Raw genomic sequence first — 15,854 nt, 5'->3', positions numbered from 1 at the left:
CCGCTGATACAAATTCCAATTTATTATAACAAAGACTTTTTAAAAAAAGATTTCTGTACTCGATTTTTTCAAAGTATAATCCAGAAAAAAAAAAAAAAAACAGGATTGTACATGTAAATCACTCATAACCTGCCTTTTCTGGACATAAAATTTCATGTTATTAAAATACTAGACTTTGATCCCAAGATTAAAACCAATTCCAAACAATACTTACATTAGATACAACTGTTATAAATGCATGTGCTATAAGAAATGGCAAAGTTTCAGGAGTTCCATATTCAAAGCAGTCCTTCATGAGAGAAAGGCCATTTTTCCCACAAAACAAACATACATAACGAAGCAAATGCAATGGTACTTCTACATCCTGAAGAAAAAAGAAAATCCATTATTTTAAAACTTACCAGGAACAATTTTTATTTTATTACCAGTACTGAAAAGATACTGGTCAGACAAACTCAAAAAGACTTACATGAACAAAACAGTAAAATTTTCCATAAACCTAAGAATGAAAAAAGATAAACACTTACATTCATATCACAGAATGCCCCTAATATGTTGCTTTCTTGGGTTGATATATCCTGATTTTAAAAAAAAAAGAAAAAAAGGTAAATACAATTACATCACACTACTACATGACAATCTTTAAAAACTACAATTTTTGAAGACTGATTTTATAAAAACTCACCGATTGTACAATTGCTTCTCATCATCAACAGCGGTATTCCTAAGTGAAGCTAATATGATTCAGTTCTAAAGTATATTTTTAACTCTTCTTCAAAGAAATCTTTCTATACTATGTGCTACACATTATTTTGCCTTCTTAAACAAAAACCTTTCCTTAAATAATTGGGGTAATTTTTGAATACATTTTTAACTTAGTTAAGTGGTTTTGAAACTGTACTCGGGAATTCTCTATACTCAAAACTTCCACAACGTGCTTTGCATACATAAGATTTAAACTATCTAAAAGCATACTCATCCACTGTTGGTGTGACTATAAGCTGGTATGACCTTGTTGGAGGATAATTTGGCAGTTACCTATCAACATTTAAAATGTACCTTCCCTTTGACCCAGCAATTCAACCTAAACAACTAGTAAAAGTAGTGCTGGAAAAAATGTATGTATAATGATGCTCACTGAAACTATTTATAACATCTCAAAATTAGAAACAACTTCAATATCCATCAACAGGCTGGCTAAATAAATGGTGACATAACCATCTAGGGTCTTATGCGGCCTTCAAAAATAATGTGAAATGGCATGAGGGATTATCTTTTTGGGATGATGAAAATGTTCTCAAATTGAAATGCAGTAATGGTTGCACGGCTCCATAAATTTATGAAAATTATACTTTAAGCAGGTGATTTTTATGGTATGTAAAGTATACCTTTAAAATGCTGTTAAAAATAAGGTGAATCAAAAAAAATAAATAAGGTGAATTCCATATGCACAGGCATATAAAGATAATATCCTGTATTTGTTAAAAATAGAATTTATGAACATGATCTAATTCTCCTAAGTTTTTTAATGTCTGAAAATATATGAATTAATTTCATAACAATTTTTTTGATGAGAGAATGGAGAAAAAGGAGAGATTCAAGGCCTTTTAAACTCTATATTTTGTACAGCCTATTTTTTTTAGTCATACTGAAAGTGTTACTTTTATAATCAGAAAGTTAGATACTTTCAGCTGAAAAGTTAGCTGCCAAAGGAACCCATTCATTCTTTGCTGTTACCTGTTTTAAATAAAGTTTGACTGCTGAAATAAAGTCTGAAAACAACTGATTGAGAGCATACATAAAACTATCAGAACATTTCAGAATAATCGAAAACTGTCCTAAAAGAAGTCAAAACACTTGTCAAATTAAGTGTACTAAAACTCCTTAAATGTATTCTCAAGCCTCTACTACCAGGGCCACAGTTAAAGTTTTAAGTTATTCTTAGCAAACATTTTGTCTTCAAAAAATCCAGAATATAAGAACTCCTGTGGTATTACTAAATATGATTCATGGACCAGATGAACCATGCTGAAATATCAAACTGGAGTCAAGATTTCTAGTGCCTAACATGGACACAGCTAGAAATTCTCCTAACAGAATTCTATTCTGATGTGCAAAATGTTACTCATGGACTTGGTTATATCTATTTTAGCTACTCAGAAGATCTGTTTTACCATTTCATATTTCTACTCTGTATACATGAAGCCACTACCCTAAGGTGTTATTATAATCTCATTTTAAGTAGTATGTAAAGAGTTAACATAGATCTGTTGGTAACAATAGTAGGAGCAACACTAGGAAGTCTTGCTAAAAGCTGAATCTTCTCTCAAAAGCTCTCATTATAGAGGATCCCTGAAAAGGTATTAAGAAACCTATCAAGAATTTTTTAAGTTTTTGTTTTTTCCCAAAAAACCTAACATTTATTACAAAAGATGATGCCACTCTCTTTCTAGAACAGAGGAATATGCCTATTACTTTAAAAGATACTTTAAAACAAAGAGAAATAAATGAGTAACTAGAAAGTAATTCTATATCTAATTAACCAAATGCTGTTCTATGATCTAACCACAAAGAATTGAAGGCTAGAGGATTAGGAATAAAATATTTGCATAAAAAGAAGTCATTGATGTTGGAATTGGATAGTAGTGATGGTTACTTACTAAAGTGTATACTTTAAAAGAGTAAATTTAAAACATTTAATTTTTTTTTAAAAAAGGGTGAATTAAAAGTCAGTAGAAAGTGGCAAGAAAAAAAACCAGCCTAGATTCAGAAACTTGGACAATAAAACAACAGTGTATGTATTTAATCTGCCAGAGCATATTATACTTACCTTTAACAAAAGGGCAATGATCTCTGTTCTCTCTACAATTTTTATACTCATCTTGCTCTAAGAAAAATACTTAACACTACAGCAATACCTCATTTGACAGAATTATCTATATTATTCAGGATTAGGAAAAGAATGCCACTGGCCTCCACAAAACTTTTAATGTGAATTAATATTATTTATTTTAAATTACTACATCTTTAAAAATATTTTCAACTTCAATAGGAGGGAAAAAAGGATGGAGGGAGGAAGGGGGGAGGAGGAGAGGCTTCAAGTTCCCATCTTATTCACTATTGGCAATGGATTACAATAGTTAGTGATCAGTCTGAAACATCTGAGAAACAATGCAGTAGAATTAAGACCTGAATTCTAGAACTCTCTCAGCAATATGCTAGGCAAATGTGATAAAAACTTTTAACCTTTGTAAGTCAGTTTCCTCTTACATGAAATAAGGATACTGACTAAGTTTCTAAAGTCACAGGTGTCAAAACACTAACACGGGAGTACTGAATCTTCTCCTAGAGTCTTGGTCAATTTGTGCCTCTTAAAAAAAATAAATAAAACCAAAAGTAAAAGGCCTTATCGGGAAAGGATGCATATAACAGTATCAGGGGAAGACTGGATAGACTACCTCCTTATAAAAAGGTGGGATTAAACATCTCTATAGGAAACTCTAGCACTGCATAATAAATATTAATTTTCTTAAGATATCTGTGTGTATGTATATAGACACATACACATAATTTTATAATATATATGTATGCTACATTAAGGTTTTGATCAGAGACCCTTTGAAACAGCTGACCGTTAACATATTTAATAATATGGCCAGAGGACAGAAACTAGAAATTTTAGAGTATTTATAACATCTCATTACTAAGATATTAGAAACTTGGGAAACAGCTATTATGAAAAGAATATTAAAGAAGCACATATAAATTCTATATAAGGATATTAGAATTCTGTATAAAAATACAGAATTCTGTATAAGGAGACTCCTACTTTATTATATCCAAAAGTGGTTTTTATTAGAATTTTACCTAAAGTTATGAAGCCACTGCTTTCAACCAAGTAGTCACATGGAATGATCCTCAAGAATAGTAATAATGGGGCATTTTATTCCACAAGGAAAAGTACAGGGGAGTGTGACTATGCCTACATTTGGAGATTATCATTTATGAAAATCGTTTTTTAAAAACTGATGAGGAAATTGATTTTGAGAGCAAAATGGCAGATTTAGTATTGCTGTAACTCTATCAAGAGATTTTTAACTGGAGAAAAAATATTTCTAAGACACTCTGTATGAATTTTACATATCTATGTCCCTAACCAAACTATTTTCAGCATCTTTCAATTATCAATTTAAGGCATTAAAAACACTATTCGTGTGGTGTTCCTAAGATTAAATTTTGCAGCTTTGCACAAATGGATCCCCTTTTTGTTGAAAAAGGATTCCAAGATGACATTTTTTAGAATGATTAATAAACATCTGATGTCATATAAGAGATTTATTAAAAGGTTTCTACATGGGAAGATAATAGGCTAAGAATTCTAGAAGACAGCACAGTCTGATTTAAAATATTCTTATGGAGAATTCTAATAGGAAAACTACCCACCTCCTGGGCTATGTTTTTAAATAGTCTCAATTCAATGTGAAAATATTTTCAGTAAAGGACAATTATTTTTCCAGATGAAGAAGGAAGTTTAGAGAAGTCAGAATGGAGGTTATAGAAAAAGTAAGCTAGAGACAATAGACAGCCTTAAAAAAACAAAAAGCATATGGTAGATTTGTTAATGGCCATAACTCTACTCATTCCTGGATGCACGAAAAACAGAATGTACTTAAAAGTTTAAAATGAAACTTTACCTCTCCTCCGATTCAGAGATGGAGTCTACTTCACACCCCTTTTATCTGAGCTGCCCTTGTGAACTGCTTCAACCAACAGGGATGTGGTAAAGTTGATACTGTGTGGTTTCAAAGGCTGGACCTTTATAAGAGGCCTTACAGCTTTCCATTTCTGCCTTCCTGGATCAATGCTAAGACTAAAATGTAAGGAAGATAGTCTACCCTAGTAGAGAGGCCATGTAGAGAAAAATCCAAGGAGCCCTGAAGAGCAGCCAGCACTATCAGATGTGTGAATGAGACCATCTTGGACTTTCAAACCCATCCAACTCCCAAAATAAATGCAAGTGCATAAGTAAGGCCATAAAAAACCAGCAAAGAAATTGCCCAAGCAATACACAGAATCATGAGAAATAATTAATCACTGTTGTTTTAAGCCATTATTATAATACATTATCACATAACTGTTTCAATTTCTGCTATCTGTAGAAATAATGCCATTATTTAAATACCTAAGATGGGTTACTGATCTCCTGGAAAGGCTTGTATAAATATCACTAGTGGAGGAGGGAAGGAGGGAAAGAGGGAAGGCAGGGAGGGAGGGGAAAAAAATCACTAGTGAAATAAGTAAAGCATCTTGACATACAAAAGAAAATGCTATTATTTAAAACTAGTAATTACAGATAATTTGTTAAGCATTTTTTCTTTATAAAAGGAATTCTAAATTGTTAACCCATGTTTCTAAGAATGAAATTCAAAACTCTACATGCTTCTTTTTCCTCAGTTATTACTTTTTGAAAGAGTCAAAGTAAATAGAGCATAGATCTACATCAGCAAAATGTCTATCACTGACAGTTTAATTTTATGAGTTCAATTTATAAATCTTTCCTTAATAGAACTATGCTGAGCAAATGTTCAACACAAGTTGCTACATAAATGGTCTGAAGAAATCTGAAATAATTTTTATAACGATAGTGATTTTTATAATTTTTTCCATCAATAATGACTATCTTCATATTTATTCATGAGTGAGAAATTACCAACATAACCATGACTTGGTATTACTTAAAATTCACAATACCTATTTTTACATACCTCTATAGTAGGATGAGTATTATGTTTGTAAGCAGTATATAAGGGAAACTGAATTTGAAAAATTTTTGCCACACATAGTAACAGTTTCTCCTTCTCATCTGTACTCCATAAACTAAAAGGATCAGAGCTCTTTGAAGATTCCTCCTCAGTCAAAATACAAATTCTTGTAGAGTTTGATTTTTTGTCTATTGATTTTTGTCTTTCTGTACTTCCTTCATTACACTCTCTTTCTATATTCAGTGGTTCTTCCACTTGATTACTCTCATCTTGCCACGTGGAATCTATGTTAATAGTAGTACAATGTTTACAAAGCTGGTCCCGGAGCACTTGAACTTGGGCAATCACTAAGTTAATAAGTGCACACACTACTTGGTTAAAAATCTCCAAATGCTTATATTCTTTGAAGCAGCATAGACATTGCCTATAAGAGAAAAAAAATTTTTCAATAAATCAATGCTTCCTAGAGGGGCAACAATTATATCTTTCTAAAAAGTAATATAAAAAACCAAATGCTAAAATATCATTTGAATAATTTAATTTCCTCCTTCCTGGTACAGTTGCACTACAATAACTTAAAAAGACAGCATCATACCAAAAACTGGTACTGGTAAAAAGTCACCATATTAGGTCAACAGCTATCATCTTCAGTTTTATGTATGTATTTATCTGTCCCTCTAGACAAAGAAGTATTTAAGAACAAGAATTATGGCTGTATCATCTTTGCTTCTCTAAGTACTAAGTACTCAATATGCGTTTAATAAATATAAGGAAACTGGCTATAATAAAATACCTTATTAGTAAATCCAGCTCATTATTTTACATAAGGGATTATGTTGTCAACTAATAAAAAAGCTACATTTAAAAATAATTTGCTTGGGACTTCCCTGGCAGGCCAGTGGTTAAGACTCGGCACTTCCACTGCAGGGGGCACAGGTTCGATCCGGAATTGGGGAACTAAGATCCCGCATGCCATACCATGCAGTGCTGATAATAATAATAATTTGCTTGAAGGCTACTTAGGAGGGACATTCCTATCCTATCTGACAGATCAAGAGTTTAAAGAACACAACACACACACACACACACACACACACACACACACACACTCTCTCTCTCTCTCTCTCTCTCTCTCTCTCTCTCTCTCTCATTTCGGCTCCAGTAAAAAAACAAAAATAAATAAAAATAATAAGAGTCAGTAATTATTACATACAAATCTAGTTCTCTTAGACATGTTCAGTTAGGAGCACAATGCCTGGCATATTGTGGATAATCAAAGGGGTCTGGTGAATCAGTAAGTAAATAATACACAGTACCAGGTCACAATGTATCCAATAACAGATGACAGTTAAGCGATTATCACTTAAAATTTGCACCTAGTTATATTATCAAAACAAATCAAAACTCTTATTGTACCAAATAGATCACCAACCTCCTGTATGACCACGTAAGAATAACTTCATTTCTCCATGTGTGGCAGATTTGAAGTATGGCCACAAATTCTTTAATACTACTCTTCCCTTTAAAAGGTGAAGCCCAATTTTCCTCCCCTTGAATGTGGACTGGACTTAATGACTGGCTTCCAATGAACGGAATGTGGCAGAAATGACAGTGTATGACATCTGAGACGAGGTTATAAAAGACATTACCACTTCTGCCTTGCTCTCTTTTGGATCACTCACTCTGGGGGAAGCCAGCTATCATGAAAAACACTCAAGGAGGCCATGGCAAGAGCCACATGAGAAAAAACTGAGTCCTCCCACTAACAACCAGCACCAACTTGCCAAACATGGAAGTAAGTCAACTTGGAAATAGATCCTCCAGTCCCACATAAGGTCATCTAAAGCTGACCATAACCTGGCCAAATCTTGACTACAACCTTATAAGAAATCCAAGCCAGAACCAACCAACTAAACCACTCCCAAACTCCTACCCATAAAATAATTGATGATGAATGTTTATAATTGAGATAATAAACATACCTCTGAGGATAACAAATGTTTATTATTGTTTTAAACACTACTTTTGGAGTACCTTTTTACAAAGAAATGCATAAATGACACATCAGGACTATTTTCTCCATGGCAAAATGAAAGGGATTTTTATCTGTAAGGCCTCCTCCAGTTTTAAATTCTATAATATCACAATTTCTACAGAAGAAAAATAAACACATTACTCAACACTTTTCTGATGAGTAGCTTCTTCCTTCAAGTTTAGGAAAAACCAAGTTCAAAGTGAAGGATCATACATTTGACTATCTTTAGTGAAAATGAAATCTGAGTTTCCCCTCAAAAAACAAACTTGAGGTCAGATTTTGGATTAGGAAAGCCAAAGAGCTAGTCAAATTTACTATAAAAGTGCACTGTCAGGGATGGATATGGGGATTATCATACTAAGTGAAGTAAGTAAGAAAAAGACAAATATCATATGATAATCACTTATATGTGGAATCTTAAAAAATGATACAAATGAACTTATTTACAAAAGACTCATAGACTTCGAAAACAAATTTTTGGTTACCAAAGGGGAAAGGTGGGGGGAGGGATAAATTAGGAGTTTGGGATTAACATATATATACAACTATATATAAAATAGATAGGGACTTCCCTAGTGGTCCAGTGGTTAAGAATCCATCTTCCAGTGTAGGGGACGTGGGTTTGATCCCTGGTCAGGGAACTGAGATCCCACACGCCTCAGGGCAACTAAGCCCACGCACCGCAGCTACTGAGCCTGCGAGCCACAGCTAGAGAAGCCCATGCACTGCAACGAAAGACCCCACATGTTGCAACTAAGACCCAACACAACCAAATAGATAAATAAATCTTAAAAAAAAAAAAATCAACAAGGACCTACTGTATAAACTCTATTCTATTCTGTAACAACCTATATGGGAAAAGAATCTGAAAAAAGAAAGGATATGTGTATAAATTAATCACTTTGCTATACACTTGAAACTAACACAATATTGTAAATCAACTATACTCCAATATAAAAAAATTAAGTTAAAACATAATAACAAAATAGGATAAAATAAAATAAAATTTTTAAATAAAATAAAAATTCACTGTCAGGAAATGGGTATTAAATTGCTTGATGACTGACTAGGAAACTAATTTTAAAAGACAAAAATGAGTGAATTCCCTGGCAGTCCAGTAGTTAGAGGACTCCATACTCTCACTGCTGAGGGCCTGGGTTCGATCTCTAGATGGGGAACGAAAATCCCACAAGTCATGCAGTACTGCCAAAAAAAAAAAAAACAAGGGAAAAATGATATATGAACAAAGTAACAGGTAAACTGGATCTAGGTCCTTACACACCCAAACATACTACTTCAAGGAGAGTTGAGAATCTAAGTGAAGACACACACACATACATATCTTTAAAATAATTATATATTATGTAAATTACACAATTTATTGTCTATTCAATTCTAAGAAATCTAGGTATTTGAATTCTCAATATAGCATTTCTCTCTATATCCACACTCACAATGCAAGGAGGGAAAAGAATTTTTTTTTTTTCTTTTGCAGTATGCGGGCCTCTCACTGCTGTGGCCTCTCCCGTTGTGGAGCACAGGCTCCGGAAGCACAGGCTCAGCGGCCATGGCTCACGGGCCCAGCCGCTCCGCGGCATATGGGATCCTCCTGGACCAGGACACGAACCCGTGTCCCCTGCATCGGCAGGTGGACTCTCAACCACTGCGCCACCAGGGAAGCCCAAGAGTTTTTTTTTTAAATAAAAACACCACTTTCAGTTAAGCCCAATCTGATTTTACAAAATTTATTTATTCTCTGTTCTAAATCACACTACGAATATACTGAAGGAAAAAAAGTCATAGAAGAGATAATGGAAGAAAAGATGACAGCAAGAAATTCTGGATGATAGAAAAGGGAGGAATAGTAAATGACAGTGTGGAATAAACAAACTTGGAAGGGGTCACAGAAGAACATATCAGCAAAAAGATTCACCCCAAAGAACACTGGAAAAGTGCAGGACTAAAGAGCTTCAGATACCTCTGAAGCATAATAGAAAACAGGACTAAATGAAAGGTACTGTTAAAACCAGCAAGCCTGGAACTTCCCTGGTGGCTCAGTGGTTAAGAATCCGCCTGCCAATGCAAGGGACACAGGTTCGAGCCCTGGTCCGGGAAGATCCCACATGCCGCAGAGCAACTAGGCCCGTGTGCCACAGCTACTGAGCCTGCACTCTAGAGCCTGCGAGCCACAACTACTGAGCCCGCATGCCACAACTACTGAAGCCCGTGCGCCTAGAGCCTGTGCTCTGCAACAAGAGAAGCCACTGCAAGAAGCCCATGCGCCGCGATGAAGAGTAGCCCCCATTCACCACAACCAGAGAAAGCCCACACGCAGCAACAAAGACCCAACGCAGCCAAAAATAAATTAATTAATTAATTTTTTTTTAAAGCCCTGCAGGCTCCCATTCCAGACAGCAAGGATACTATTCCTACCTGACCCAGGGAAACAAGAAGTTCTTCCTGTACATAAAATGAACAAGATAAATTCAGGAACATCAGATACTGAAGAAGGCAGAGATATAAGAAACTGAAAGTGAGAGAATTAAGTAAAATTATGACTGAATGGTGAACCTCCCCAAGTACTCATACCTGCCCAACCACCAGATTAATGTATCTCAAGGGGAAAGACTTGGAAAACACAAACAATCTAAGAGAAAAGGCCATTTATCCTATAATAAAGTCTGCTTTTTTACCATCATACTGTATAGGACAACATCTGAGATGCTCCATTCACACAGAACTTGCAATCCATTTTTCCAGTGGCCCTCTCTTAACCATGAAAGGATAGCCAAGGATAATAAGACTTTCAAGAAAAGCTGCATCACTAAAGGCAGATCAATGCAAACAGTAAAAAGAAATTTAGAGGAAGAAGATAAAATGCAGGAAGAAAAAAGGTTTTAATTAATTTATATCCTCAGACATGAAAGATACTGGATTACTGAAACAAGAACAGAATACTATTAAAAAATGCATTCCAATTACAAAACCCTTTAATGTGTATAAATATGCATTATATATAGTTTTTGCATATATATCATTCACAATTTTAAAACCAATTAAAATTACAGCAATTTGTAAAACTCAATAGAGGGTCCAGAGGTAAAACTGGAGAAATATCCCAAAAAGTAGACTAGACAAAGAAAGATAATGGGAAGAAAAAGAAAAACAAACCATCAATCAAAGAGGTACAATATCTGACTAACAATATTTCCAAGAAGACAGCAGAAAATACAGAGGTGAGGAAAGTATGAAACAAAAAAAAAAATTTTCAGAACTGAAAACCCACTAAAACACATACCATCATGAAATTTCTGAAGCCAAGGAGGATAAAGGTCCTAAAAGCTTTCAGGGAGAGTGAAAGGAGTGACAAGAAAAAGTTCAGGAATAAAAACAGCTCATACTTTCTCCTATGTAATACTGGAAGATAAAATACAATGGAATAACACTTTCAAAATTCTGAGAGAAAATAATTTTCTATCTACAATTCTGTATCCAACAGAAGTTATCAATAAAAGTAAGGGGAGAAGAGACATTCTTTTAGGCCAGAAAGGTCTAAAAACCATTTGTCTCCCATGTACCTTTTCTCAGAAAAGATGTCATCCTAACAAAACAAAGAAATAAACTAATAAAGATGGCATAGAATCCAGTAAACTGGAGATCCAATATAATAGAAAAGCAAAAGAATTTCAAGGATGATCTGAAGAGAATATAGCTGTTTCAGTAACCCTACTGAGAAATCAATACAGATTGGAGTAGAAAGATGAAAGCCAAAGGAGATGGAGGGAAGGTAAGAAAATAACAGATCACCTAATGATGTATAAAAATGTAAAAACTTGTACTAAGAAGGGCTGGAGAGTTTGGGAAAAATTAGTGATCCACACCTAGAAAATTAATCAAATGAAGAACAAGACACTAAACTCTATGAAACAAAGAATGAAAACAAAAGAAAAACAACAATTTATATCTTGTAAAATATAAAATGAACCACAGAATCTTTTTTGGCTAATAATTGAGCAATTATTTTTGTTTTTAGAACTACCTCAAGAAATGATATAACTATATTGAGAGGATGGGGAAGGGTAAATGGGTGAAATCTTTATATATATGAAAAGGAAGTTCACAGATTATACCTAAAATTGACAGATAAAGCAACAGCAATATAATATTATTATTTCAGAACATAAAAGTTAATATCAAAACCAACATCTCAAAAAGTAGAAAACAGAAATGGGGCTGAGGAAATAGAGGACAATGGACTTTTATATTATAGGCCTTCTCCTACCATTTTATTTTTTAAACTCTGTACATACTGTATTTATACACCAATATCATACATTACCTTTCACTTTCTGAGCTTATCCTATTTTCTTCTCAGTCCTTCCCGTTATTACCCACCTGATAAGACTTTACTACCTAAGTAGAATTATATGCTGCCTATCTGAGTGGAATATGCTTACATTTAAGAACACACAATGATAAGAATTTCTAAATGACTAACAAAATATGTAGCTTCAATTAATAAAAATACTAACATTCACGAGGAAGCTACATGTCAAAATTAAATTATTTTAACCTGGATTCCATAATTCCATGTAATAAATCTTCCAATAGATCTAACATTTTCCTGGCCTGGTACTGCTGAACACATGAAAGGATTGTTCATGTACAGTATCCAACCTTAGCGAAAGTTTTTTTATTTATGAGCTAATTTCTGAAAAACACTACTTTGAATAGTGGTCAATATCAATATCCCAACGGTCAAATTTCTTAATTCCGAAATAAAAAGGAGACCCTTAAAGAGTGGAGAATGTACATGAACCTGTTCAAAAGCAACAGTGTCTAAAACTGTTATAAGAAATAAAGTTTAATAAAACAATAAAAATAAGCAATAGCCTCAAACTTTAAGTACAAATGACAGGTGTGAAAGGTTTAATTTTTAGCCTGAAAATACAAAGATCTGACAGAACCTCCACCTAGCTAGCACCCAGAATTATTTCAGGGGAGAAATCCTGAAATAAAGGTAAAAAGTAGACAGGTAGAAGACAACAAGGAACCCTGAATGCCTACTAAGGCATGTGCAAGATATAAAACATAAGCCTGTTTTGTAATAGGCTTTAAACAAGTCAAACAAAAACCAGCTGCAATTCCAACAAGAAGGATTTTGCCGTGTGGTATTATTGCCTTCATCATACATGACATTCCTTTCAGAGCCATGTATGCTCTTTTGCAAATTTATATTCTTTAATTTATTCTCCTAATATTATCTCCCCATTCTCTGAATTCATTTTCCTCCCATTTCATTCCAATTTTCCATTCCAATTTTTTTTTTTCACAGTACGTGGGCCTCTCACTGCTGTGGCCTCTCCCGTTGTGGAGCACTGGCTCCGGACGCGCAGGCTCAGCGGCCATGGCTCACGGGCCCAGCTGCTCCGCGGCATGTGGGATCTTCCCAGACCGGGGCACGAACCCGTGTCCCCTGCATCAGCAGGCGGACTCTCAACCACTGCGTCACCAGGGAAGCTCTCCATTCCAATATTAATAAAATAAAATAATGATAATCTGTTAAAGTAACACACATAACTAACTCTCTGAATCTTACAAACAAAAAGAAGTGGCAGCTATATCACTATGATGCAGCAATTATTAATAAAAATGATGACATAATATTTGATGACAGAGAGACTGATCATAGTTCACATGAAAAAAATCAGATTATAAAGCATACAAGTTTTATAATCACATTTTTGTAAAATTTTAAACTGTACTGTTCCCAATCTCATACCAAGGCTATACCAAAAAGAAGTTATCAGTTGTTACTCTGGGTGATGGCATTTTTTTTTTTAAACTTTGATTTTCTGTATTTTCTAAAAGACTTTTACAATAAGTATATCATTTAAATAGAAGGAAAACTATAAAATATTAAAGCCTTTGAAATTTCTATAAATATTAAATTCTTAACATATTGTGTTTTTTTTTTTTAACATTGTTTTTAAGTGAACATTCTCCTTCAGCTATATTCTGGTCAACCAACATATTAGAAAAAATGATTCTTGATTATTGACAATCTTTTGAAAGTTAACACTTTTCTCCCAGAAAACCTACAAAGAACATTTTGTATGAGATGTCATGGATCCGATCCACTTGTGCACTTAGGTACATTTATGGACCTTCCATGGTCATGGGCCACCAAGTTAAGAATTTCTTTTGTAAATTAACTGTGCTTTATTAGTAGCTTTTTATCCCCTACAACAACCACAATCTTAATCTGGGCAACAATATTTTTTTATGCCCTAGAAGGAAACAGGATGCAGGGAGGGCAGAGCAGGGAAACAGGCAAAAAATTTTTACTCTAAAGCACTGCGATCCAACTGTATATTTTATTGTCTCTTCTCTCTTCTATCAGCATGAACAATTAAGAGTGTAACATTCTGCTTTTTGGTACTTTTTACTATCTGCTAAAAACTATTAATACTTACTAACATGTGAATAGAATTATAAATATTACACACTATTTTCCAATTTGACTTTTCATGCCTTAGCTTATGTACCCTTCAATATATATTTCATTTTCTAAAATAAGTTTCAACAATTTTAATTAAAATAGGTATTTATTAAGTTCTTTTGTCAGATACCATGTTAAGTATTTTGTTTCTTCACAACCTCATGAAGACAGTAGTAGCTTTATTATTACTCATTTCACAAATGAGGAAGTAAGAGCTTACAGAAGTTAACTAATTTGTCATAATCACCTAGTACACTGGTGATAAAGCAGGACTGGAAGCCACATCTATCTGGCTCCAAGGCCATACTACTCTTAATCACTATATTCTGGAACAGCATGATATAAAGGCAGAGAGTCTCTACATCCTTTGATATTCTAATGAAACCTAAAAATTACTGCCTAAAACTGTACATATCAAAATTTCATTTATGGGTTTCTCTGGTGGCTCAGTGGTTAAGAATCCACCTGCCAATGCAGGGGACATGGGTTCAAGCCCTGGTCTGGGAAGATCCTACATGCTGCCGAGCAACTAAGACCGTGCACCACAACTACTGAGCCTGTGCTCTAGAATCCACGAGCCACAACTACTGAGCCCGCATGCCTAGAGCCCATGCTCTGCAACAAGAGAAGCCACCGCGATGAGAAGCCCGTGCACGGCAATGAAAAGTAGCCCCCACTCACCACAACTAGAGAAAACCCGCATGCAGCAATGAAGACCCAACGCAGCCAAAAATAAATAAAAATAAAATAAAATAAAACTGGGAATTCCCTAGCAGTCTAGTGGTTAGCACTCCGTGCTTTCACTGCAGGGGGCATGGGTTCCTACCCTGGTCAAGGAACTAAGATCCTACAAACCGTGTGGCACGGCCAACAACAAAAAATAAAAATATAAAACAAAACACAACTGACAAAGTGACTCTTCAAAATACATGAAGATGCATACCTCTGTGTCCAGGAATTGATATAAGCAAATATTTTGAGAGTATGTTCCTTTCTGAGCTGCAGTCCATCACCACCTTCTATATCGGATACTGAAAGAAAAAAAAAAAAGTAACTTTTAAATTATGAATAAATAATGCTAAACCAATATTAAAGCCAACAGGGACTTCCCCGGTGGTCCAATGGTTAAGACTCCACGCTTCCACTGCAGGAGGAATGGTTCAATCCCCGGCAAGGGAACTAAGATCCCCACATGCCACACGGCACGGCCAAAAAAAAAAAAAAAAGCCAACACTTTAAAAAAAAAGCTAGATTTACAAATACAAATATTTCCAATAATTTGTCTTTTCCTTTCACTAAAGAAAATAAATCTTGGTTAATTATTGACCAATTTGATGCTAACTTTGTCTCAGAGAGGCTCAGGAATTAGAAACACTGAGTACTTCTAAAAGAAGGAATACAAGTGGGGCTAAAAAGTATTAAAGTCTTATTAAGAAGCAGTTAGACAAACCCTCATCCCCCTTCCCTGCCCCCATCACCCCCCCCAACATACACACACACACACACACACACACGATCTCTAAAAGACTATGTTTCCTCTCTGGAGATGCTGAAC

General features: G+C 34.6%; 1 protein-coding gene across 5 annotated transcripts in view; it reads right to left on the bottom strand.

Annotated features, from left to right (window-relative positions):
• USP34 (ubiquitin specific peptidase 34) overlaps positions 1 to 15,854 on the bottom strand; it is a 238,339-nt gene that overhangs the window by 181,252 nt on the left and 41,233 nt on the right. For all 5 annotated transcript variants that reach the window (XM_059079238.2, XM_059079242.2, XM_067007549.1 and 2 more), the window contains exons 2-5: positions 15,243 to 15,330; positions 5,766 to 6,186; positions 528 to 578; positions 215 to 364 (exon numbers count right to left, since the gene is read on the bottom strand). In XM_059079238.2, coding sequence (XP_058935221.1) covers positions 215 to 364; positions 528 to 578; positions 5,766 to 6,186; positions 15,243 to 15,330 — 710 coding nt within the window. The remainder of the gene's footprint in view (positions 1 to 214; positions 365 to 527; positions 579 to 5,765; positions 6,187 to 15,242; positions 15,331 to 15,854) is intronic.

The sequence above is a fragment of the Kogia breviceps genome, chromosome 11 (genome assembly GCF_026419965.1).
Source record: "Kogia breviceps isolate mKogBre1 chromosome 11, mKogBre1 haplotype 1, whole genome shotgun sequence".
Classification (NCBI taxonomy): domain Eukaryota; kingdom Metazoa; phylum Chordata; class Mammalia; order Artiodactyla; family Physeteridae; genus Kogia; species Kogia breviceps.
The sequence above is the reverse complement of the archived record's forward strand: the minus strand, read 5'-3'. Positions and strand labels throughout refer to the sequence as shown.